Source organism: Triplophysa dalaica, chromosome 10 (assembly GCF_015846415.1).
Source record: "Triplophysa dalaica isolate WHDGS20190420 chromosome 10, ASM1584641v1, whole genome shotgun sequence".
NCBI lineage: Eukaryota > Metazoa > Chordata > Actinopteri > Cypriniformes > Nemacheilidae > Triplophysa > Triplophysa dalaica.
Window position 1 is genome coordinate 472,051 of NC_079551.1, and position 27,576 is coordinate 499,626.

The following is a 27,576-nucleotide window of genomic DNA, read 5'->3' on the forward strand; positions in this document are numbered from 1 at the left end:
ATCTTGACATACATGTGATATTTATAGATCTGGGATATTCAGTTTGGAAAGACATGAGGGCATGAGAGCAAATCATGACCAGTTATTTCATTATTTTTATTTAATTAAATATAATTGTATTTTATTTTTATTTAAATGTAATATATATTTTTTTATAATTATAAATTTTTCATTTCTTTCCCCTTTCCATTTCTTTCTTTTCTCCTTTTTCTTTTCCATTTCTTTCTTTCTTTTCTCCTTTTTCTTTTCCATTTCTTTTTCTTTTCTCCTTTTTCTTTTCCATTTCTTTCTTTCTTTTCTCCTTTTTCTTTTCCATTTCTTTCTTTCTTTTCTCCTTTTTCTTTTCCCCTTCTTTCGTTTCACTCTTTTAATTGTTCTTTCTTTTTCTGTCTCTTTCTATTCTCTTTTTCTTTCTTTTTCCCTTTAATAATTGTTATTTAAACGTGAGATAACAAACTCAATTTTAATCTCCGCTTAAGTAATTTAATGTCATAATTTCAATGTCTGGTCTGGTCTTGGTTTGGCCACGCTCATAATAATATTTTTGCTGTGTTTCTCATGTATTTTTCATCACTGTGTGTGTGTGTTATATTTAGGGGGAATCTCAGAAAAACAAAGCGTTCTTTCAGTCAGAGAATGTCTGTTGTTTGTTGTTTTACTGTTGATGTGTTAAACGCAGACCTCAGATGTTGAACATGTGCAGCTGTCATGAGACACTCAGAGCGTGTTTACTGTCACGGTCTGTCAGATCTGTGGATGTTTCCTGTCTGTCTCCTCCCACCTGCACCTGTGCTGTCACACCTGAGCTTCTTAAGCACTGATCAGACTTTGCCCCTCGTGTGTCTGACAGACACTCCAGTCTGATTCCTGAACATGATCTAACACACACACAGGTAAATACTTACTTTAAGTTTATTTTCAAGTATACATGTAGTATAAGAATATCATTAGTATGCTTGAAAGTGCCGTTTAAATAGTACTTTGGACAAAGTTGGCCCACTTTCTTATGTGTAAATTAGTATGAGAGTAGTTTACATTTCAGCCTTTTGTTTGTTCTTTAGCTTTAATACTAGTGAACGTAGAATGTCTACTACTAACTCTTTACTAGATCAATACTTGTAACATTAAGATGGAGTGTTTTCTCATTTAGTCGTTGTTATAGTGGATGTTCACTTTTACGTTTTCTTTAAGTAAATTAAACCACCAGATTAAAAACATTTTAGTAGATGTAAAAATGTCAATGTTAAGTGTGTATAAATAAGATTAACACAAAACTCTTTCGGCTCAAAGCTGAACACTAGACAATCTCTTTTGTTTAGTTGAAATGTACATGTACACTAATGCTGGGTTCACACCACATGCGAACAATCCTCTTCCACATTCTTTATTACTCACAGGAAACGTTTGTTATTTCTGGTGAGTGACGGGATCTGGCAAATATTTTAAACCTTTGCGGCAATCGCGCTTTGTAAGTTATTTACGTGAGGAAATCGCTTAATTCGCATTTGGTGTGAACACTGCATAACAGCCCCTTGTAGCTGAGGGTCTTCTGTATGGTTGGCATGGTAACAGGGTTAGGTTGGTTAATGTCCACCCGGCCGCTCCTCGTGCTGATTACACATGATTGTTTACAAGCTCATAAACCTGCAGGTGAATGTTCTGAGTTCATCACATCATGAACACTAAACATCCGTAAGACTAACAAGTGTACCACTCTTTCCTCAGCGGAGCACAACAGAAGATATTTTGAGAAATGTCTCGGGGGGGGCTTTTTGATCATACAGTGTATGTCAATAGATGTTTGATTATCGACATTCTTCAAAATATCTTCTTCTGTGATCTGCAGAACATAATACAGATTTAAAATGACATGAGGATGAATCATTTTCAGCTGAAGTGTGTCTTTCACGTGTTGTGTTTCTGGTGTGTGTCTGTGTGTGTAGGAGTTGTGATCTGGTAAGATGTATAGAGATTCGAGTGTGTACGGCTGGACCGGCAGTTACGCAGAATCTCTGCGCTCGACGTGAGACTCATTCCCTTTCATCTAAACATCAAGTGTGTGTTTTATCAGATGTGATGATGTTGTTTTCCTCCAGTGACACGACTGATGACTCTTCTGTGATGTCCAGTTTATCCAGACCCAGCGCTAAATCTATATACTGTGAGTTTAATACGTTATCAAATGTTTCTGTCAGAGTCACATCTGCACAGTCATGAGATTATCAGGATGTTATTTATTAACTCAGTTATCACAACACTGTGTTAGTAATGACATAACTGTGTGATATTTATAGATGTGGGATATTTTGAGCCATAACAGTTTGGAATGACATCAGGGCATGAGAGTTATTTTATTATTTTGTATTATTTAAATACAATTATATTTAGTTTATATTTTATTATATATATGTAATTGTTACCTTTAGTTTTTATATTATATATTTTATTTTATTATTTTTATTTGAAGATGAGGTAACACATTTAAACCTCCACTTTAAATGTTTTTTTATTATTTTATTATTTTCGTTGCCTTTCCTTTTCTTTTCCTTTGCTTTCTCTTTTCTTTTCTTACTTTTCTTTTTTTATTTATTTAAAGATGGGGTAACACTTTTGAAGCTCTACTTTAAATAATATTTTATCTTATTATTTAAATGTCTTGTCTGGTCTGGTCTCCTCTTGCCCTGCCTTGGTTTGGCCATACTCATATTTGCCATAGTAATATTTTTGCCGTGTTTCTCATGATTTTTTTGTCATTGTGTGTGTGTGTGTTTGTGTACAGTGCAGAGGAAGGATTACACTGACTCTATAAACAGACAGATGCTTGATTGTCAGTTCCGTGTGGAGGTAAAACACATACACACACACACACACACGCACACACACGTGTGTCATGATGAGATGATGATGTGTTGTGTTGACCTGCAGCATCTGTTCACGTGTGAGCTGGACGGTCAGCAGATCTCTTCTGTAGATGATGTTGTGGAAAGACTGAAGTTTCTGGAGGCGACGGGTCGTGTGTGGGGTCAAGATGTTCTTCTGGAGACTGGAGACGGAGCGCTGCTCCTCAAAGACATCGAGACAAAGGTGAATCACCTGAGTGCTCAGATGACTGATGTGTGGTGTTGTGATGTGTTTGTGTGTGTTCAGGAGGAGCTGGAGTCGTGGTCCTTCAGGAGTGTTGTGGAGTTGAGGGCCGTGTTGGACGCCGGAGGTGTTTTTGATTCTCTCTTGACTCTGTGTGTTCAGAACGACACCAGTCGTGTCATCAGCGTGTTTCTCTTTCAGTGTGAATCTCTCAGGGTGAGTTCACAACTTACACACACGTCAGAACACGCGTCACACATCACGTCACATGATGGCTGTTTGTCATATGTTCTTTAGGCCGATTATCTGAAGAAAGAAGTGGAACGTCTCCTGCACCACAGACAGAGTCAGATCACCAGGTGAGCGGCTCGTTTCACGTCTCTATACTCACGCTCGGCTCGTGATGATGTCATGAACACAAACGCTGTCATTCCACAGTAAAAATGCTCCGGGAAACATCCGACAAAGACGAAACGCAGCGCCGGAGATGATCCCACAGAAACCTCCAGAACACTGGAGCGCTCCAGATTATGGTGACGTCACATCGAAACTAAAAGAGTAAAACCATCAGCATCATTCATCAACGTTACTTTGTTTCTGCAGATGATGACAGCCAGACTCCGCCCCTCTCCAGAAACACGTCTACGTATATCCAGATAGACCCTTCTCCGGCCACGCCCCCTGCCCCAGCCCCGCCCCCTCAGAGGCCGTACACAGAAGGAGACAGAGATGTGGTGAGAGCACACAGAACTCAGATGAACATCATAGAGATGTGAAGACTCGGCTGAAGTAAACGTGTGTGTGTGTTCAGGACATTCTCAATCATCTGATTAATGACATCGAGGCGTTCGCTGACAGAGTGACAGCTGTCGCTCCAAAGACAAATAAACAGAAGAAGAAGAAGAAGAAGGGAAACAAGAGAGGTGAGAGATGTGCGCAACTACGTCATGAGGAATGATTCACCTTCCACACATTTTAATATTAATATATCAGTAAATAAATCTGGGTTATTATCATTAATTAAAACTATAACTTATTAAATATTCAGTTAATTGAATCTCATAAAATGGACTAAAATAAACTAAACTTGGAAAACTTGGTATATAAAACGTTGCCTCAGAAATAAAGTGAAAACAAAACCGAAATGAAGATAAATGAAATATTATTAATGTAATATTGATATATTTTAATATTATATAATAAATAAACAAACATGAATATTGTATCGTATTAATTATTCAAATGTATTCATTATAATAATACACTTTACATATATATTAAATGATATATATTTATGAAATATCAATGTTTAAAAAAATGAAAGAAATAACAAAATAGCCAAAAATGTAAACCAGAATGAACAAAAAAAATGTATAAAGAACACAACTTGACAATCTAAATATTGACAAGACTACACAAATAAATAAAGGCATATTCCATTCCATTCCATTTTCTACCGCTTATCCGAACTACCCCGGGTCACGGGGAGCCTGTGCCTATAATAAAAGCATATTTTGGTTGTAAATTCTTGAATAAAGCTGTTCTTATTATGATGTATATTAATGATCAAGTTCTTTAAAAAAAGGCGTTCATTCATTCACAAGAAAACGTTTTTAATCATTTAACATTATTACAAACTTAATGTTTTTGTCTTAAGATCATTTTTGTGAATCCAGCCGCTGTACTTTGACCTTAATGCTGTAGATTCTGTTAATGTGTGTGTGTGTGTGTTGCAGTGAAGGGAATGGCGTCAGATGAAGAGTTCACTGTGTGTCTTCAGAAGATCAAGATGGCGTTTAATCTTCTGGTGTGTGAACTTCACCTGTTGTGTGTTTAATGTTGTCTGTGATTGTGTTGTTGTTCATGTGTGTGTTTTGTGTTCATCAGGCCAAACTAAACAACAAGATACAAAACCCCAGCGCTCCTGATCTCACACACTGTCTCTTCACTATACTACACCTGGTGAGACACACACACACACAAACACACACACACACGTCTGTCTGTACACCTGAAGAGTTTAATAACATTGTGTATGTGTGTAGATTGTGTGTCAGTGTGGTGAAGATCTCCCGCAGACGGTTGTTGCTCCTCTGTTAGAACCTCAGTGTGTTTTGCTCTTGAGTGAACACGCGACACCTGAAGAAGACAAACTGTGGCAGTCGCTGGGAGACCCCTGGAACATCCCCAGGTAACACACACACACATGCGCACACACACACAAACACACAAGCTGAAGTGTTTAAACTGTGTGTGTGTTGTAGCACAAAGTGGCCGGAGGATGATGAATTTATTCCCACATTCACACCTGTGTTTGATGACGGCTGGACGCCTCCAGAGATCAGAAACCCTGAAACCACCGTCACAAACACACACCACAACAGAGAACCACAACCACAGGCTGTCACACGACAAATGGTATAAACACACATCATCAAAATATTCATATAAATCCTTGTGTTTACATAATACATGTCTGTGTAATGTTCATATTCATTTTGTATTTATAAACACAAAAACATACATGTATAAATTGAGAAAAATATAAATGAATACACATTTATTTATAAATTAATTTATTTGTAAATATACAAGTACATGTAAACATAATTAGAAAATATTTACATGTATAATTAAGGAAAATAATAAAAAAATATTTATATATAATTTAAATGATCGATAAAATTAATCAATACATGTATGTTTTTGTGTTTATAAATACAAAATGAATATGCACAGTACACAAACATCTATTATGTAAACACAAACTTTTATTCTGGATACGACTAATCGTTTGAAAGCTCTAATTAAAATATTTAGAAAAAATAAAATCTGATTAAATATTTTAATATATTTTGTATATTTTATTTTTTGCCTTTGTGTAGAGTTACAAACCATGGCAGGAACAAACACAACAAAGGTACACATATTTCACCCATTAATATACACTCATACAAGACATTATACTGCTTATTGTGTGTTTTGTGTTGTGTTGTGTGTGTAGTGCAGAAGAGGAGCCGGCTATGAGTTACCTGCGAGCCAAATTTGATTTCACGGCTCGTAATGATCGAGAACTTACAGTCAGTAAAGGAGAAGAACTACAGGTGAATTGAACACACACACAAGAGTCAGAAGAGAGCTTTAATGAGTTTAATTGTGTGTGTGTGTTTGTGTGTGTAGTTGTTGGACATGTCTAAGCAGTGGTGGAAGGTGAGGAATCGATTGGGTCGGGTCGGTCATGTGCCCAACAACATGCTTCAGTCTCTGGACGAGCAGAAGAGTGTATGTACCTGTCATTGTGTGTGTATGTGTATGTCGGTGTGTATGTGTGTTGTGAATCATTGTGGTGTCCTCTCATGACCTGCAGGAACATGTGTCTGCGTCTGCAGCCGTACTCAACAAGAGATCTGGACCGGAGGAGGTGCGCGCCTGGCTGGAGCACAAGGCCTTCAGTAAGATGTGAGAGTCGAGTCATCACTACTGTACACACTCTATAACATCATTCTTCAACACAGTAACCGTCACAAACATTACGTTAGCATGTCAGAAATATATCGTTTACATTTAGATGCTTTTTTGTTGTTTAAAAATATGCAAAACTAAAGAAAGATTTTAAACATGACTTCCAGTTGATTGGTCACAAGAGGGCGAATGAAGCTCATTGTATTGTGGGATATAATGTCTGTCTGGTAATGTGATAGAAAGCATACTGTCAAAATACACATCCTGTACAACAGTTCTTTTAAGTTCTAGTCATATTCAGAGTTATTTTTAATTTTCAAATTACATGTGTTTAGCAATTGGTTATATTTTTTGAAGTTTTGTTAATTTTCAGCGACATTGTTTAATTGGAGCAATTTTGTTTAATTTTTAGAAAATTTATTGTTTAGCAGTTTTTTTATTTTTTACAATTTTGTTTAATTCTTTGCAATTTTGCTATAATTTTTTGCAAATTTATTTTTAAGACATTTCGTTAACTTTTGCAGATATTGTTTATTTTTTAGTTATTTTATTATTTTTTACCAGATTATTTTTTTAGCAGTTATGTTTATTTTTTGCGATTTTGTTTATTTTTTAGCAATTTCACTAGATTTTAACAAATTTATTTTTAAGCAATTTTGTTAAATATTAGCGATATTGTTTATTTTTAATTGATTTTGTTTAATTATAACAATATTATCAATACAATGTTATCGTAATAGCAAGATTGCCTCAATATTATGGCGGTCACAACTTTAGGTCTTCCTATAACACTACGTAGAAAATGTTTGAAAATAATAATAGATGTTCCCTTTGTCAAAGTCCATCTGGTGGAATTATTTTATTTGATCAAGTTTTATTTTGGTCATTTGACACGTCTCATACTATAACTAATAGCTCTAGGCAACAGTTATGATAGGAGGATAAAGAAAGAGGATGCTGATGGCACGTTTACAAGTCATCATTTGTCATTATAAATATTATAATAAATACTGTACTGTGGACTTTATACCGAGGTATTATCGTGAAGTGAGATTTTGATATAGTTTCATCCCTATTTTTAAGCAATTTTGTTCAATTTTTAGCTAATTAATTTCTTTAGCAATTTTGATTAATTTAGGCATTTTGTTTAATTCTATGCACTTTTTATTCGTACAGGTTTTTTTATTTAATTCAGCAATTTAAATTTTTAACATAATGTATGTGTTTGCTATTTTAATTGAATTGAAGCAATTTAGTTTAATTGACCAGTTTTGTAATTTTTTTAGCATTTTTCCCCCAAATTTTTGCATTGTAGCTTTTTTTATTTTAACACTTTTGATTTTTAGCAATTTCTTTGCGCTTTTTTCACGTTGTTATTCATATTGCTATTCTCTTTATCTTTTCTCTCTGTGTGTCTCAGTACTATTCGTTGTTTAGGGGGTCTCAGCGGGTCCATGTTGTTGGGAATGACACGTGATGAGTTGAAAGTGGTGTGTCCAGAGGAAGGCGGAAGAGTTTACTATCAACTGCAGAATGTGAAATCAGCCCTCGCTGTGAGTTCACAACATTATTCACAAACACATATTTATATTCACTTTACTTTAATATTCACAGAGGTGTGTTCAGGCAAAATGAAGCTTTTTCTTTATTTCATTTTGTGAATACGTGTCATTTCTTCCATCAAAATATTGTGAAAATAGCAAAATGAATGCAAATTTTTCATGCCTTGAATAGTGCAAAGAAACAAAATGAACTTTCATTTTTAAACCCAAAAATGTGCTTCATCTGAATGGTTACAGTGTGATTTTAATCAATGTGATGTGATGTTATATCTCCTCTCTTCAGATGGCCAGTGCAGTGACTCCAATGATCTGAACTGATCAACACACATCATCACGCTGAATCAATCTTATTTCTCACAGTGTTGATATGTGTGACATATAAAACACAGAACAGTGTTGGGTGTAACTAGTTACTAAGTAATTAGTAACTGTATTTAATTACTCTTACCTTGAAAAAGTAAAGTAAGGGATTACTCGTATGTTTTCTGTAATATACAGTTACTTTTGATGTAATTAAACTAAATACTTTGTGAAATATATGCGTGTGCAATAGTGTAATTGACATCAAAATTCAAAGTCTTACTTTAAAATCTGTGCTTTAATGTATAATTCTCACATTTGTAATACTTTGGTCAGTTAATATTATTTATTTGAACGAATTAAATAAGCCGTTTCATGTCTATCCTTTAATCACTTAACTAAGATTGATGTATGATATAGAAAGTAATTAGTAATGAGTAACTAAATAGTTTTTGGACAGAGTAATTTGTACAGTAATCTAATTACACTATTGAATATGTAATGAGTAACTAGTAATGAATTACTTTTTCAGAGTACCTTACCCAACACTGACACAGAAGACATGACGTTGAGGTTTTATTGAGTGTAATACTGTCAGCACATCATTCACAGTGAACTGTTAGTGTAATAACAGACAGCGTTTGTCATGTCATGTGTGTCATGCTTTGGTCTGCGGTCTAGTTTTAATAAATCATGCTGTCAATAGCACATTTGATCTTTCTTCATTATTATCGTCATACATTAGAGAAAACTTTAAAGTGAAACTACGCTGAAAACAGAACGTGGATCCCAGGCTTGTCCAACAAGTAAATGTTCATTTTTCGGCGGAGTTCAATTCACAGTTTGGAGTGATTAACAGTCACGTTAAAGCACACATCGGAAAATAAAAACAAAATACAAAATAAAAGTCTGGTCAAACATAATAACTAGTGCATGAAAAAAACAAAAAACTTCTCGTCAGTAAAGTGAACTTTTCATTGGAGGAAAGTGCTGTAAAGATCGGGGTTTCACATTAGATGTCATAGAAAAATATATATCAATGAGTTTGAGATCTATGGAAGCCCGTTTGTGCCAGGGTTGGGTTTTTTTAAGATTTAAAAGTCATTATTATGTGATACTTGTCATAATTATAACTTCAAAAAATAATGGGCTTCAATAGAGATCTATAGTGCAGAAATCACTCAGAAATGTGAAAAATAAACTTTAAAAACAACTAAAAATTCTACTACATCTAACAATCTACAATGACAGTCAGTTGACACGATGCTAAGTGATTCAAAGCTAAAGTGAATTAAAAAACAAATAAAAGGTTTTCTCTAAAACCATTGTTTAAACATAAGAGCGATGACAGATGAAACGTTAACGCACACGAGTAATGACACACACATGTATATATATTGTATCTCTACACACAGCTTAAACATCTCTAAACATGCACACGTGTTCATTTAAAGAGAGGAAATGTTGGAATGTTGATTCAGTCATCTAGCATGCTGATTGGACCGGCGAGGGATGGGAGGGGTCACGTGCAGTCTAGGGTGCTGATTGGACAGGAGTGAAGGACAGCTCCTCCTCCAGGATGTTGTGGAGCTCTTGTGTGCGGACGGCTTGTGTGATCAGATGAAGCTCCTCACACAGAGTCTCGTGTCTGTACGCCACACGGATGTCTGGGACGTTTGAGCGCCGGATGTCGTTGCTCACTGGACCCTCTTTATCATAGTCAGAACCCAACCAATAACTCTTAGCCTGAGAGAAACACAACCACTGAACAGATGAAGACAAACATGTGTGTGTGTGTTGAGTTGTGTGTGTGTGTTACCCTGTGTGAGAATCCGCTCATCAACACACTGTTTCTGGCCAATTCACACATGTCACATGAACTCAGTTTCCACACCTGAGCGGCGATGCTGTATTCCTCCATCAGAGGCTCCTGAAACACACAACACACACAACCGCACAAATCATCCACAGGCATCAAAACTACAGTTGACAAAAACAAAACATTTTAAACATTTAAAAAAATATTCTCTCTTGTTGAATTATCTCAAACACACACACACACACACACACACACAAAAGCGCACACTCTCAAAGAACACGCACACTCACGAAGAACACACACACAGTTGAAGAACACACCTCAAGAACACACACACTCGAAGAACACATAAACACATACACACACACTCAAAGAACACACTCGAAGAACACATAAACACACACACACAAAGAACACACATGAAGAACACATATACACACACACACACACACTCGAAGAACATGTATACACACACACAACACCACAAATCATCCACAGGCTCAAAAACTACATTTGACAAAACAAAACATTTTAAACATTGTCTGTTGTTGCATTATCTCAAATACACACTCACACAAACGCACTCGAAAAACACATATACACACGAATAACACAAAAACACATTAAGAACACACACACTTGAAGAACACACAAACACACTAGAAGAATACACAGTCAAACACACACACACACACAGAGAGAGAGTCACACAGAACACACAGTCAAACACACACACACACACACACACACACACACAGAGAGAGTCACACAGAACACACAGTCAAACACACACACACACACACACACAGAACACACAGCGTGTGTGATGTCCTTGAGGCTGTGACATCACACATCAGGAGCTCAACACACACCTTAGTGAAGTGAAACTGCAGCGGGTCGTCAGTGGACAGAGACACCATGAGCCCGCGGGACAGATACTCAGGCAGAGGGTTGCGGTGATAACTCAAAAACAAACTGTTGTTACTCAGAGGAGACATGGCGATGCCCACCTGAGCCAGATAGTACAGATACTGCAGCACTGGAGCCTACACACACAGACACTTCAGTGGGTTAGGCTGTGTTCACATCTCATGTGTTTTCTGTTTCACATTATAATCTTATGAAGTAAACCGTGTAAATCCTGAGCGCTTTTTTAAATACCGGCGTCTTTTTCTGCGGCTCAGAGTGTCTTTTGAGGATGTAAGAACTTTAACTTTTCTGGAAAATAACAGCCTATGTCAAGAGCCTTTTACAGCTAATGACAGAGATGAGAGGAAGGTGATTGGTCAGGATCAATAGAAATGGAGGCTGAAACGCTGGCTGGAACAAGTTCTTTTGTAAAAGTAGGAGTCAAATGTGAAGCCTGAGTGTGTATTTGTGTGTGTGTGTGTGTGTACCTTTCTGAGCAGCAGTCCATGCGAGATGTTTTCTGACAGCATGAATCCAGACACCAGATGATGAATAGGCCCCGCCTCCCCGCAGTGAGGTCGCAGCACGAAGGTGTGGAAGCCCCGCCTCCTGCACTCACAGGGTCGAGGGTCAGGTGAACACAACGTGGTTTAAGTGGACTCAAAATAAAACATTTCTGTTCATTAAAATGAACCAAATAAACCAAAACAAGTTTAAGCGCTATAATGACACAATAATGTAATAAAAGAAAATCAATTATTTATATTTTTAGCATATAACAAAATAACTCAAATGTACATAAAATCTAAAAATGAAAGCTAATTTAAAATATAAATAAAAGTGTAATATTCTGGGTGAATTCAGCACATGATGTGTGTGTGTTGTGTGTTGTGTACCTGCGCAGGTGGTTGAGGACGGTGATGTTAGCGTACATGTAGTACAGATAATATGAATAAGGTGGATTATCAACTTCACACCAGCGAGCAGGAGACGGACTGTCCAGATTAAAGATGTGATGCTCCGGTTTAGACTCGTCATCAACACTGTCAAAACCCACAACCTGAACACACACACACACACACAGTTTGACATAATCATAGACTTATAGTAATATGTGTAAGAGACTCACATGAGCTTACATTTGTGCAGTGTGTTTGTGAGTGTTTGTGTGTTACTCACGTGTTGTAAGAACAGGTGTAGTTGTGTGTGTGTGTGTGTGTGTTACTCACGTGTTGTAAGAACAGGTGTAGTTGTGTGTTGTGTGTGTGTTACTCACGTGTTGTAAGAACAGGTGTAGTTGTGTGTGTGTGTGTTACTCACGTGTTGTAAGAACAGGTGTAGTTGTGTGTGTGTGTGTGTGTGTGTTACTCACGTGTTGTAAGAACAGGTGTAGTTGTGTGTGTGTGTGTGTGTTACTCACGTGTTGTAAGAACAGGTGTAGTTGTGTGTGTGTGTGTTACTCACGTGTTGTAAGAACAGGTGTAGTTGTGTGTGTGTGTGTGTTACTCACGTGTTGTAAGAACAGGTGTAGTTGTGTGTGTGTGTGTGTTACTCACGTGTTGTAAGAACAGGTGTAGTTGTGTGTTTGTGTGTGTGTTACTCACGTGTTGTAAGAACAGGTGTAGTTGTGTGTGTATGTGTGTGTTACTCACGTGTTGTTACTCACGTGTTGTAAGAACAGGTGTAGTTGTGTGTTTGTGTGTGTGTTACTCACGTGTTGTAAGAACAGGTGTAGTTGTGTGTGTGTGTGTGTGTGTGTTACTCACGTGTTGTAAGAACAGGTGTAGTTGTGTGTGTGTGTGTGTGTGTGTGTTACTCACGTGTTGTAAGAACAGGTGTAGTTGTGTGTGTGTGTGTGTGTGTTACTCACGTGTTGTAAGAACAGGTGTAGTTGTGTGTGTGTGTGTGTTACTCACGTGTTGTAAGAACAGGTGTAGTTGTGTGTGTGTGTGTGTGTGTGTGTTACTCACGTGTTGTAAGAACAGGTGTAGTTGTGTGTGTGTGTGTGTGTGTGTGTGTGTTACTCACGTGTTGTAAGAACAGGTGTAGTTGTGTGTGTGTGTGTGTGTGTTACTCACGTGTTGTAAGAACAGGTGTAGTTGTGGGTGGCTGTTGGGGTTGATTGTCACCTCAAACAGAGGCATGAAGATGTTCTCCAACATCTGCTGGAAGTTTGCCAGTTGCTTCTTTGTGCGATAAACATCACTACACAAACACACACACACATCAGTGATGATCTCACCACAATCACATGCAGCGACACACACACACACATAGGTGATGTCATTTCCTGCTCACAAGAGTCGTGGTATCTGGACGAGCCAGCGGACGTTGTGTGAGTACACAGAGTGTGAGACGGCCCACTGAGCCAGTTTGTCCCACTCGTCTCTGGACCGGCCGTACACAGACAGACGCAGCTCAGCGTTCTGATATTTGCTCTCCTCCAGGTCTGACATCACTTCCTGTACACACATACCGCACACATCACGTTCACATTGGATCCATAACTCACACATATTGTGCGTGTGCTTACCCTGACGATATGAGCGAAGTATTTCCCGTGGATGTGATTGTCGGTCTTGATGAAGATCTCGCGCAGGATGGATTCTCCGATGGGGTTGTACTTGGAGTTGAACTTGTCGAAGCGATGGAAAGTGTTTCTGTCCTGAGGAGGAAGCGTCAGACGTCACACACACACTCGGCGGGGGGGGGCGATGTGAACGTGAGTGTGTGTGGTGTGCGTCTCACCGCGTGCATGTCTAGCGTGTCCACGCTGAGGTCATAGGCCGTCAGGTTCATGTTCTGGAACACCTCCATGAGCGTCTGACCTCCGCCGGCCTCCATGTGCACGATCTCATCAGGATATTTCTTCATCGCTCGCTTGATGAACCTCAACAGATGCTTCTGGTTCATGCAGGAGGAGGCGTGGATGTGAGTGTCCACCTGACAAACACACAAACACACACAGGGTGTGAATGCAGATGTTGTGTGCGGTACTTTAACAGTTGTGTGTGCGTGTGTGTATTGTTACTTTGCGCATGTTGTAGAAATCTCGGTGTGGGACTTTCTTCTGCGCCGCCAGTTCCTTCATCTCATTCAGAAGAACGTGCATCTGAAACTTTGAGCTCAAATACTGCAGCCGACGGTAACAGAACGACTTCCTGCGCACACACACAAGTGTTACACACGCGCACACACGTCTGAGAGCAATGCATGCTGGGTAATGACTTACACGGGGCCGTTGATGATCAGAGCCATCATGACGTTCATATCAGCGATGTATTCATTCAGATCAGGATACAGAAGATCTAACTCTGTGCTCCTGTAAACAACAACAACACTTCAAACAATCATCACGACTACACAAAACAACAACACACAGCTTATGACATTCAGATTGTGTAGTCTTTGTAAGTTAATGTTCCAGGAATGAAGACCTGTATTGTAGTGAAGAACAGATAACAAGATGTTGACTTGAATGTGACCTCAGAAGGAACAACACTATCTACACAACACATCAGCACAATAACACTTGGAATGTGTTCTAATGTTCCTTATAAGGTCATTTAAAAATAAGGATTTGCTGAATTAAGCGCAACACACACACACGCACGCACGCGTACACACATATCTCACACACCAATATCATGCACAAACATCCCTCACACACACACAAACACACATATAAACATAACGTACACACACACGCATATCACAGACACACACACATATACTGGGCACTCACATGGCACACACATATATCAAGTGCGTGCGCGCACACACACAAACACATATAGCGTGCACACACTTACAAAAACACAAAATTATATTATGCACAAACACATATCGTGAGCGCACAAACACACATCGCGCCCATACACACACACATGGCACACACATATTGCACGCACACAAACATATCGCTCACAAATATATATACCGTGCACACAAACACACACTTCGCACACACACATACATATATTGAGCACACACAATTACACATCGCGCACACACATAAATCACACACACACACACACACACATACATCGCACACAGACACAGGCACATAAACACATCATGCACAAACAAATACACATCGAGCACACACACACACACACACAAAAACATATTGCACATACACACACAACGCCATTTACAAACATACACACACCACACACACACATAAATATTTCACGCACACACATCATGCACACACACACACACACATGTATATATCACACACACACATCATGCACACACACACATGTATATATCACACACACACACACACACACACATCATGCACACACACACACATGTATATATCACACACACACACACACATCATGCACACACACACATGTATATATCACACACACACACACACACACACACACACACACACACACACACACACGCACACACACACACACACACATGTATATATCACACACACACACATCATGCACACACACACATGTATATATCACACACACACACACACACATCATGCACACTCACACATGTATATATCACACACACACACACACACACACGCACACACACACACACACACACACACATGCACACACACACACACACACACACATGTATATATCACACACACACACACACACATGCACACACACACACACATGTATATATCACACACACATCATGCACACAGACACATGTATATATCACACACACACACACACACATCATGCACACACACACATGTATATATCACACACACACACACACACACACACACACACACACACATGTATATATCACACACACACACACGTCATGCACACTCACACATGTATATATCACACACACACACATCATGCACACACACACATGTATATATCACACACACACACACACACACACACACACATCATGCACACACACACACACACACACACACACATGTATATATCACACACACACCTACACACACACATTATGTGCACACACACGCACACACACACACTAACACACACTCACTTGTCAGTGGTGTTGTGTTCAGTGTACACATGTATGACTCCATCAATCATCCTGCAGCTGTAGCCCTCATCAGACGGCAGATTCTTCATGTCCTGTCCGTCATACGGGTGAGTGTCTGACACGGGCGGGTGAACTGATGAACACACAGACAGACATCAGCACAGGTCTCTCTTCTATGTGTGTGTGTGTGTGAGTGTGTTACCTGAGTCCAGCGGGCTGTGATGTGTGTCGTGACAGAAGTGGACGTCTGGTGTTGTGTTGTTGATCTCCTGCAGTGATCTAGCGGTGGTCTTACAGAAGCTCTGCATGGACACACTCATGTACTTCTCTCTGATGGATAAAGCTTTCACAACACACTTCGCTGCGTCCACCAGATCTGTGAACGGCACCTGAACACAACAACAAACACAACACACAGACAGTCAACAACACAACAGTGAGACAAAACGTTTACACTAGACAATAAAACATCTGTAATCCATAAGTGATTTATGAGTTAAATATATTCATACAAACAACAAAAAATCTTTTACATTCACGAGAAGCAGGGCTGTCATGATATACAATTTTCACCACACAAAAATATTACAACAAGGATATTATCTCTGTATTTATAATAAATAAATGAATCAAAGAATCACTCTTAAAATAAAAGTGTATGAAGGCAGAGAGAGCGTTTGTAACCATTGTTACTGCTAAATCGTTTATGATATCACGATAAATTCAGAAATTAAATTTTAATTTCCAGATTATTGTCAATAGCGCCATTTTACGACAGCACTAATGTGAAGCTAAACGACGTAAAATAAAGATTAGATTAAAATCATAATAATAATCATAAGTGAAGATATGAAGTACAATTGAATTGAATATGTAATACTTTTAAACTGGTAAACGGTTTATATTTACAAAATAACAATGAAACTCTTCTGTCCTGTTACTAAAGTTTTAACTTTATATATACGTGTCTTACCCCACACTTCTCCTCTCCTGAGATTGACACGCGCTGAAACTGTCTCTCCATAACTGTCTCTCGCTCCACGTTAAGCTGATCCACACAATCCTCATGACTGTCCTTCAGTAACCTGCACACAACACATCACGAGAGACACACACACAGTGAGAGAGAGACACTGAGAGAGAGAGAGACACACACACAGTGAGAGAGAGAGAGAGAGAGACACACACACAGTGAGAGAGAGACACTGAGAGAGAGAGAGACACACACACAGTGAGAGAGAGAGAGAGAGAGACACACACACAGTGAGAGAGAGACACTGAGAGAGAGAGAGACACACACACAGTGAGAGAGAGAGAGAGAGAGACACACACACAGTGAGAGAGAGACACTGAGAGAGAGAGAGACACACACACAGTGAGAGAGAGAGAGAGAGAGACACACACACAGTGAGAGAGAGACACTGAGAGAGAGAGAGACAGACAGACGGCTGGACACTCACTCCAGGTCAGCAGCGCTGTCTATTTTCATGAAGTCTTGTTTGGGCTCTCAGCAGAATCTCAGGCTCAAGCCTAAGGGGGGGTGAGGGGGCGGAGTTTGGGGACGGGGGGGTTTGTGAGGCAAAGCAGCAGATTTGAGTGAGTAAACACACACACACGCACAAATTAAAAAGCAGCTGAGTATGAAAAGCAACCACAACATCACCTGTGAGTGTGTGTTTCTGTGTGCGTGCGTTATTGTGTGTGAGTCTGTGTGCGTGTGCATGTTTGTGGCTGAGTGTTTGTGTGAGCGTTATTGTGTGTGAGTGCGCCTGCGTGTTTGTGTGCATGTTTGTGTGGGATCTGTGTGCAAGTGGGTGTTTGTGTACCTGTGTGTGTGTGCGTGCACGTGCGTGTTTGTGTGTGTGTGTACCTGTGTGAGTGTGCGTGTTTGTGTGTGTGATAAACAAACCAAAGCAAACACATGAAGTACAGGAAAACATCAGTTTGTTGTGTCTGCGTGTGTGTGAGAAGAATGTCGTGATGATTTCACACACAACAATTTGTGTTTCACTGGAGATAGTGTGTGTGATGTTTTGAGTTCACACACGACAATATAAACTCTCTCACACTCTAAAATAATGATGCAATTTTAGCCCCGCCCACATTTGAATCTCATTGGTTCAAACTGTTGTTTCCGTATAAGTGTGTGTGTGTGTGAGTGTGTGTGTGTTTGTGTGTGTGTGTGAGTGTGTGTGTGTGTGTGTGTGTGTGTGTGAGTGAGTGTGTGTGTGTCTCACTTGACGTCCTGACTGATCTGTCTCTCCAGACGATGTCGTCTCTCCTCCAGCTGTTCTATTGGACTTTCTTCAGGAAACTCATACGGAGCACAACGCATATCACTGTCTGTCAGACTCCTCACCAACAACTCCTACAACACACACACACACACACACACGTTGTGTAAGAATCATTAAGAAGTTTTACACACACACTCATGTTATAAACACCCACATCACAGAAACACACACAGACACACACACACACCTCAGCGATCTCCTTGTATTTTCCGTCCATTGATGTTCTCAGATCCACAGGCAGATGTGTGAGAGTGACAGGTGTGCCCGGCAGAGAACGCTGAGACATCAACGACCTGTGATCTGAAGAACCAGACAAATCTAGAGAGAGAGAGAGAGAGAGAGAGATAGAGAGATAGAGAGAGAGATAGAGAGAGAGAGAGAGATAGAGAGAGAGATAGAATGAGAGAGAGAGAGAGAGACAGATAGAGAGAGAGAGAGAGAGAGAGAGAGAGAGAGAGAGAGAGAGAGAGAGAGAGAGAGGGAGAGAGGGAGAGAGAGAGAAAGAGAAAGAAGAGAGAGAGATAGATAGAGAGTGAGAGATAGAGAGATAGAGAGAGAGATAGAGAGAGAGAGAGAGATAGAGAGAGAGATAGAATGAGAGAGAGAGAGAGAGACAGATAGAGAGAGAGAGAGAGAGAGAGAGAGAGAGAGAGAGAGAGAGAGAGAGAGAGAGAAAGAGAAAGAGAAAGAGAAAGAAGAGAGAGAGATAGATAGAGAGTGAGACTTTAACTTTACACACACTTTATTAAACCATCTATTAGCATTTGTGTTGTCTTACTTATCACAAAACAATCTATTCAAAAGACATCAAAGGGGAAGAATGGAAGGAAAATAAACGTATAAAATGCATAAATAATTGAATTAAAAGTAATATATATATATATATTAAAAGGAAAAAAAAAACACTTTGAACATCACCAATGAAACAATATCTCTCCATCTTCACAAAGTGACACTATAGCACCATTTACACACCATTTGAATTCAAATTCAAGCAAGTTATTAGTCATTTGAAAAAATCTGTGCTCCACCCTTATTCTTGATTCCACCAAAGCAGTAAATAATTTAAGAACATCCACGTTTCGCCCTTCAGCAGCTAGCCTGCCAGACTTCCATATGGCTAGTTTGGCTTGCCCAGTAATGAAGTTAGCCACAGTACACTGTCGTATGTATGCTCGTGAGTACTTGCACCCAAAAACAAAAAGTACCTTGTTAAAAACAAAACCCAAATTACAGATTAATCTTTCTAACAGAGTAAATAGCGATACCAGTCTAAAACACTCTGTGAAAACATGGAAAACAGATTCCAATGCAGGACAGAAAGGGCAACCTGATGAAACATCTGCATTAAACTTGGAGACGTGAGTGTTGGTGGGCAACGCACAATGCATTATCCTCCACTGTAAATCTCCTGACCGTTTAGGAAGAGGACCCTTGTAGAAAATCCTCCAAGAAGGAGAGATATCCGAGGAAACATTAAAAAATTCTCTCCATTTTGTGTCACATCTGTTTTGGATGACATCAAAATAATCAGCTTTAATGCAAATCTGATAGAGGTCTCTTTTACCAGCAACCTGAAAATCAACTTCTAGTAGCCTAGCAAATGTCAGCAGTTTTCCAGCCCGATCATCTGCCGTAAAAATCCTTGGAGAAACAATAAGCTTTGGGAAGGAAACCATGGAAGGACCCCCAGACAGAAAACTGCTTACAAACAAGCGGAGTGTTGAAGGAAAAGCTGCTTTCAAAACGCTTAGAGAGTGAGAGAGAGAGAGAGAGAGATAGAGAGAGAGATAGAATGAGAGAGAGAGAGAGAGAGAGAGAGAGAGATAGAGAGATAGAATGAGAGAGAGAGAGAGAAAGAAGAGAGAGAAGAGAGAGAGATAGAGAGTGAGAGAGAGAGAGAGATAGAGAGAGAGATAGAATGAGAGAGAGAGAGAGTGAGAGAGAGAGAGAGAGAGAGAGAGAGAGAGAGAGAGAGAGAGAGAGAGAGAGAGAGAGAGAGAGAGAGAGAAAGAGAAAGAGAAAGAAGAGAGAGAAGAGAGAGAGATAGAGAGTGAGAGAGAGAGATAGAGAGAGAGATAGAATGAGAGAGAGATAGAGAGTGAGAGAGAGAGAGAGAGAGAGAGAGAGAGAGAGAGAGAGATAGAGAGTGAGTGAGAGAGAGATAGAGAGAGAGAGAGAGTGAGAGAGAGAGAGAGAGAGAGAGATAGAGAGAGTGAGAGAGAGAGAGAGATAGAGAGAGAGAGAGAGAGAGAGAGAGAGAGAGATAGAGAGAGAGAGAGAGGGAGAGAGAGATTATTAAACAGAAACTATACTGTATAGAGAGAATCTAGCATTTAGAGAGTGAAAGTCAGCTGACCATAAACCTCCACCAATCACAATCAAGATCACTGTACATAAAAACTGAACAGAAACACCTGCACATGACACAACAACAATCAGTGTCACTAACAGATGACACACATGTGTGTAAATACACATTAATTATACGTGTTTGTGTGTGTGTGTATGTGAATGAATGTGTGTGTGTGTGTGTGTGTGTGCGTGTGTATGTGAATGAATGTGTGTGTGTGTGTATGTATGTGTGCGTGTGTGTGTATGTGTGCGTGCGTGTATGTGTGTGTGTGTGTGTGTGTGTGTGTTGGGTCGGTCTATGATCCAGACAGTGGGGGGGTTCAGATGAACCAATGGAATGCTGGGAAAACCAGCCGCTGGAATTCATGGGAACTGAGACAAACTGATGTTTATAACCTGACTGTTGTAACACACACACACACACAACTGAAGGGTTTAAGAAGGTCATGACTCATGGGTAAATGTGAGTATTATGGGGTTGATCTCAGAATGAATGATGCACGCGTGTACTCTTCAACAGCTGCACACAGTGGATAAGATCCAGTGTGGTTACACACGTGTGTTATCATGTGTTGTGTGTTTACAGACGTCATCTTCCCAGAGCTCCACTTTCAGCTTGAACTCATATGTCATTCATGTATTTGTGTGATCGACACGTACGGTGAAAACAGGACGACCCCAAACCACACGCTGACCTGTTTTAACACACGCAAGTAAACCATCATGTGTGCAAACATTATTACAAATAAACAATTACAAAAGAAACATATGAGAAATACACATAACAATATTTATAAAGCAAATTCTTCTTAAGATATTCTTTATTTGGTATTCTTCAAATCTAAAATAAATATATAATATATATATTATTATAAATTCTATTAAAATATGTATTAAATGTTTATAATTACATAATATAATAATATATATAATATAATAATATAAGTCAAATATTTAAGAATATGTATTAAAATAATGTATGGTTATAAAAGATATATACATAAATATATAAAATAACTAAAATAGTGAATATAAATGATTAATTCTATATAAAAATGTATTAAATGTTTAAGATTTCATTTATCAATATTTACAAAGCCTATATAATTTATTCCAAAAATGTAAGACAAAAACATTAAAATATGTTTCTAAAATATTGTGTTGTTATAAAAATAAATGTTTATAAACATATATATATATATATATATATATATATATATATATATATATATAATCAGAATATATTGAATTTATTAAAAAAATGTAATACAAATACATAAGAATAGGTTTTTAAAATATTGTGTTATTATAAAATAAATAGTCATTAATAAATATGTATATATAAAATAACAAACAAATGCTAAATTCTATATAAACATTTATTAAATCTTTATAATTAAATGTATCAATATTTATATAGCATATATAATTTATTCAAAAAATATAAGACAAATAAATAAGAACACGTATTTAAATATTGTATTGTTATAAAAATATACATTTCTATACTGCAACATTTGTTATGGCAACGACTATCACACATTTACATTAAAGTGGTCATATGTATAGTAATGTTAAAATAGTAAATGAAAAAATGATTTTACTAAACTAAAATATATTAAAAAAAAGATCAAAATGACCAACTGTTCAGCATATTTAATAAGACAAACACACACGCACGCAAACACACACATACACACACAAACTCTTCTAGTGTGGAGCTGTGATGTGTTACTGCACTGATCTGATATAGACACACCCCACCCTGTCTATCTCTCTCTCTCTCTCTCTCTCTCTGTGTGTCGGCCTGTGGTAGACTCACCAGGTCTGGTGCTGCTCTGTAAACTGCCTCTCTTGTAGGGTTTAGTTGTGGTTTTGCTCTGCGCTGGAGCTGCGCTGGACTCCATGCTGCTGACTGCACACGGGACGGATGCAGAGAGAGAGAGAGAGAGAGAGAGAGAGAGAGCTAGCTGAGACTCTACCAGCAAAGCAGGAACATATAAGAGGAGGAGGCGGAGCTTGGGGATGTCTTAGCGCAGTGGTGGGGGCGTGGCCTGTGAGGGAACGACAGGCTCTGAGGGGAGGGGCAGAGGATTCCCCATCTGATGTGTTGCTGCGGCAACCATGCAGCAAAATGACTGATCACTGAGAGTGTTTCTAATGTCTTGACATACTTCCACACTATCACTGAAGTGTGCTTACTGTGTGCAGATAAAACCGCAACACGCATAACATACAATCCAGACACACAACATCACTGACTGACACAACACACCATACATAGAAAATGATGACAATATAATGCTATCATCAGATCTGCTGTCAGGACTTTACACTGTCGTACACTTTGGTTAAACATTCACCTCATCAGGGTCAAAGGTCACTAGCATCCACACAAACTCATGGCTTATAGTTATTGTACATGATAACACAAAACTTGAAGAAAGTGCGGTCATATTGTTGTATAGTATCATTGTGTATCACTGTGTGATGTCTTGTGTTGTTGTGTACTGTTGTGCAGGGTTGCATCATGTACTTTATCATTGTGTATAATTGTGTTGCATGTACGCTTCAGTATTATATATTGTTGTGTGGTGTTGTGAAGGGTTGCATCATGTACTTTATCATTGTGTATAATTGTGTTGCATGTACGGTTCAGTATTATATATTGTTGTGTACTGTTGTGCAGGGTTGCATCATGTACTTTATCATTGTGTATAATTGTGTTGCATGTACGCTTCAGTATTATATATTGTTGTGTACTGTTGTGAAGGGTTGCATCATGTACTTTATTGTGTTATATTATCATTGTGTATAATTGTGTTGCATGTACGGTTCAGTATTATATATTGTTGTGTACTGTTGTGCAGGGTTGCATCATGTACTTTATTGTGTTATATTATCATTGTGTATAATTGTGTTGCATGTACGATTCAGTATTATATATTGTTGTGTGGTGTTGTACGCATATGTTTAAAAATACCTTTTTAATGCAAATAACACAATAAATGTGGTTAGTTTAGTTAAACCATGGTAACCAGAAATCAACCAAAGTTTTGATGTAATAACACGGATATGATATAAGTTATAGTAAACATGTGGTTATTATACTACACAAGTATCGGTTTACTATAGTAAAACCATGGTTAATGTTCTTAAATGACATAACTGGCACGTGTGTGTGTGTGTGTGTGTGTGTATGTTTATTTATTCAGTTTTGTCAAGTGTTGTTTTATAAACTCACTCATGTTTGAGTCGTTCCGCTGATGATGATGACGTTGATGATGACGTTGATGATTATATGAATATAAATTATTTCGTGTTTAACATGAGTCGATGACGTTTATCTGTCAACACAAACATCAGACACTTTATTATAACATCTGTGAATGAAACACGATTCGGTTCTTTTGAGTTTTTCACGAACTTTGATGAACTTCAGCCGAAACAATGGAGTCATTTAAAGGGACCGCAGCATCACGGTAAACCCCTCATATCACGATATCATAAAACAGACCGGGAATGAACAGACACGCCCTTTAACTGACACCAAGTAAAATATTCTTAAAAAAAACATTATATAGAGATGTAAAGGTACATGTTTAATGTGTTTTTATATTCTTTTATGAACTGAATTACCGTCTCGTCAGCAGCAGATGTCGCTGTTCACACACAATCTGATAACGGCGCGTTTGCTTCCGCTGAAATAAAATGCAAAATTAAGTTAAATGTCTTCAAACAGAGTCCTGTGGATTTATATCCCTTTTATTATTAGCTATAACCACTACAACACTACATTTAACAGATATATATGTCAGATTAAAAAAATAAATCAATACAATCAACGCAGACAAACGCCTTGTTTTAGTTATAAACTCTTTGTTTATTATTTCTTTATAACAGAAGTAAGATTAGGTTTACCACATTTGTAAAGCTTCAAATATTGAAGTATACTTCGAAGGGTCCTCGAGATGATGAGTTCCGAATGATACGGACCCCAGTTGACGTCACGAGAGTGGGCGTGGCTACCTCGAAATCCCGTCTTCCGGTCTGTCAGCTGCACCGCACGATAACGTTTCAATGTACTGAAGGCCGTTATATTTATTTATCATAACAAACATATCGATTCGGAGTACGTGACGTTTAACTGAAGTTTGTGGGCGCGTGGATTGAAATAATTTAATATAAAACGCGATTATAATTGAAGGACAATAACAATGAAACGTGACTGACAGGTAAGACCCCAAACTCTACATATTTTACCAATTACACTAAACTATGACGCAAATGTACACGTGGGTAAAATTGCCCTTAATAGCATAGAATGCCGTTCCATCTTACCTACAATAAAACAACAACATGGTATATGCACTATCTGCTATAGGAAACCGTAAAATGTCAATTTACTATAGTGTTTACTATGGTATGCTTCAAAACACCAAACTATACCGCTTTTTTAAACATTAACATAGTATACACGTCTGCTAAATATCTTGAAAACGTCTTCTGTGTAGAAACATCTGCTAAACATCTTAGAAAGAGCAGTTTTACATCCATTCTAAATCACAAACATCTTACAGATGTCTCCTAGATGTCTATCTGACGTCTCAGAGACGCAAAAAATACATCTTGCAGATGCAAATGCCAGACGTCTCCTAGATGTACTTTAAAAAAAAAAGGTGCTTAAAGGGTCGTTCACAGTCATGCCATTGAAGAACCTTTTTTGGGGCATTTTGCATCTTTGTATGAATAGGACAGTGGAGACTGAGACATGAAATCATGGGATGAGAGATGAGAGAGGGAATTGGAAGCCGGGAGAGGACCACAAGCCGTGATTCGAACTCGGGTCGATGGACTATGTCGGTGCACAGTCCACTGGACCACTTGGCGCCGACAGAAGAACCATTTTTGGTTCCACAAAGAACCATACAACGAAAGGACCTTTGAAGAACCATCTGTTTCTTACTTTTTTGTAACCCGAAGAACATTTTTCGCCACAAAGAAACTTTCGTGAAGGTTTTATGGAACCAAAATGTTCTTCTATGGCATCGAGGAACCTTTTGAAGCACCTTTTTTAAGAGTGTACATGTGCTATCGTATACTGCAGTGTTTCCCAGCCTAAATGTGTTCATGTGTTAATGAAGAAGGCCGATAAATGTTCAAACGCTGCCTTTTGATTTTGTCAAATCAGGTTCCCATAAGTGTTGAAGTCGAGATGTGCATACAAAGATACTACCGCAATCTATGAGGAAAGTGTGTGTTAAAGAGGAGAACATGAGCGAACCAGAACCCTTCAGAATAAAATGTGAAGACACCGAGGAACAGAGAGGTTTGTGTTAATTTCTCAAGTCTTCGTCAACGTTATGATGCATTGATCTCAAAACAATACACACGGTTTGCAATTCATGTCATACGAGTCTCTCTTGAATTTAACGTTTGATAATTTCACGTGTTCAATTTAGACCTGCTGGAGTTGAACGAGGACAATGCAGAACTGGATGAAGCGGAGGAGAAACTTCATTTTCATTCATTTATTTTCTCTCAGCATATAAATGATTCCTCGCAAAACACGACTCAGAGTACGGAAGGCAAAACGCACACGTGTGGTCACTGCGGGAAGAGTTTCAAAGCTAAACATCATCTTACGCGACACGCGAGTATTCACACCGGAGTGAAACCGCACGCGTGCCCTCAGTGCGGACGCACGTTCGCTCGCACCGAAAGCCTCATGAGACATCTAGCGACCCACGGAGGCCAGAAGCCGCACGCGTGCCACCAATGCGGGAAGAGTTTCACGCGTCCTGAAAACCTCAAGAGACATGCGCTGCTCCACGCCGAGAAGAAACCTCACGACGAAGTGACGACGCAAGCGTGCCCCGAGTGTGGAAAGCGATTCAAACATCCCCAAAACCTGAAGAGACATCTGAGGATCCACAGCGGCCTGAGACCGCACACGTGTCACGAGTGTGGAAAGAAGTTCATGGACACGGAGAAGCTGAAGGTTCACACGAGGGTCCACACCAGAGAGAAACCCTTCGTGTGTTCCCACTGCGGACGGAGGTTCATGCATGCCAGCAGTCTCAAAGATCACCTGAACTCGCACTCGGCAGAAAACCCGTTTACCTGCGAGGAATGCGGCAAATGTTTCGTTTCGGCGTCAGGGTTGAAGCGACACCTGCAGATTCACGCCGACGAGAAGCCTTACGTGTGCTTGGCGTGTGGAAAGAGTTTCGCGCGGCTGGACTGTTTACAGAAGCATCAGGACAGACACACCGGCGTCAAAGCTCACGTGTGTTTCCACTGCGGGAAAGGGTTCACCACCGTCAGTCAACTGAAAGACCACGAGAAGATTCACAGCGCAGAGAGACCGTACAAGTGTTCACAGTGCGACGGGACATTCGCTCGGACCACGACCCTGAAAACGCACGAGAAAGTACACGCTCGAAACAAACCCTTTCACTGCTCTACGTGTGGGAGGGGCTTCAATAAATCAAGAAATCTACTGAAACATGTGAGAAAGCGTCACAGTTGAGCGTCTTCGTCAAATGTGGGATTTTCTTGTCATTCTTGCATTAATGATATTTATTTGTTGTAGAATTAAAGGCACTGATGTGTAGTGTCTTGTTGCACATTTTTGCTTCTATTGTTCATCTTTGAAAGCCGCTTTGGATAAAAGCGTCTGCTAAATGACTAAATGTAAATGCAGTGTACATTGATTGGGCGAAAAAATAAAAATGATATAAAAGAAGATATTTTGAGAAATGTTTCAGGG

At 39.0% G+C, this 27,576-nt stretch overlaps 3 protein-coding genes across 5 annotated transcripts; 2 read left to right on the forward strand and 1 right to left on the reverse strand.

Moving 5' to 3' along the window:
• The first annotated feature begins 778 nt into the window (after positions 1-778).
• eps8l3a (EPS8-like 3a) lies at positions 779-9,114 on the forward strand. Of its 2 annotated transcripts, XM_056758408.1 has the most exons (20): positions 783-893; positions 1,944-2,023; positions 2,097-2,161; positions 2,780-2,844; positions 2,926-3,084; positions 3,148-3,300; positions 3,382-3,443; positions 3,523-3,617; positions 3,688-3,818; positions 3,896-4,007; positions 4,821-4,891; positions 4,972-5,046; positions 5,130-5,275; positions 5,349-5,502; positions 5,970-6,004; positions 6,089-6,188; positions 6,265-6,366; positions 6,452-6,543; positions 7,967-8,099; positions 8,392-9,114. In XM_056758408.1, exons 2-20 carry the CDS (start codon positions 1,962-1,964, stop codon positions 8,419-8,421), a joined length of 1,842 nt encoding a protein of 613 aa, XP_056614386.1. In that variant the 5' UTR covers positions 783-893; positions 1,944-1,961; the 3' UTR covers positions 8,422-9,114. The 2 variants fall into 2 exon arrangements, with proteins under 2 accessions (XP_056614385.1, XP_056614386.1); XM_056758407.1 differs by having other exon boundaries at positions 779-893; positions 2,926-3,300.
• On the reverse strand, positions 9,060-24,810 carry ampd2a (adenosine monophosphate deaminase 2a). The gene is given in 22 exon segments (XM_056758406.1): positions 9,060-10,154; positions 10,228-10,338; positions 11,100-11,273; positions 11,625-11,745; positions 12,033-12,196; positions 13,215-13,341; positions 13,435-13,598; positions 13,670-13,801; positions 13,885-14,079; positions 14,168-14,297; positions 14,369-14,458; positions 16,153-16,285; positions 16,355-16,541; positions 17,126-17,237; positions 17,613-17,653; positions 17,655-17,682; positions 18,390-18,520; positions 18,637-18,767; positions 22,627-22,719; positions 24,049-24,151; positions 24,444-24,505; positions 24,726-24,810. Coding segments are annotated over 20 exon segments (2,481 nt in total). The 5' UTR covers positions 24,053-24,151; positions 24,444-24,505; positions 24,726-24,810; the 3' UTR covers positions 9,060-9,941.
• Positions 24,055-27,430, forward strand: LOC130429696 (gastrula zinc finger protein XlCGF8.2DB). Of its 2 annotated transcripts, none has more exons than XM_056758410.1 (3): positions 24,055-24,286; positions 25,996-26,133; positions 26,267-27,430. In XM_056758410.1, exons 2-3 carry the CDS (start codon positions 26,049-26,051, stop codon positions 27,334-27,336), a joined length of 1,155 nt encoding a protein of 384 aa, XP_056614388.1. In that variant the 5' UTR covers positions 24,055-24,286; positions 25,996-26,048; the 3' UTR covers positions 27,337-27,430. The 2 variants fall into 2 exon arrangements, with proteins under 2 accessions (XP_056614388.1, XP_056614387.1); XM_056758409.1 differs by lacking the exon at positions 24,055-24,286 and adding an exon at positions 24,847-25,039.
• The last annotated feature ends 146 nt before the right edge of the window (positions 27,431-27,576 follow it).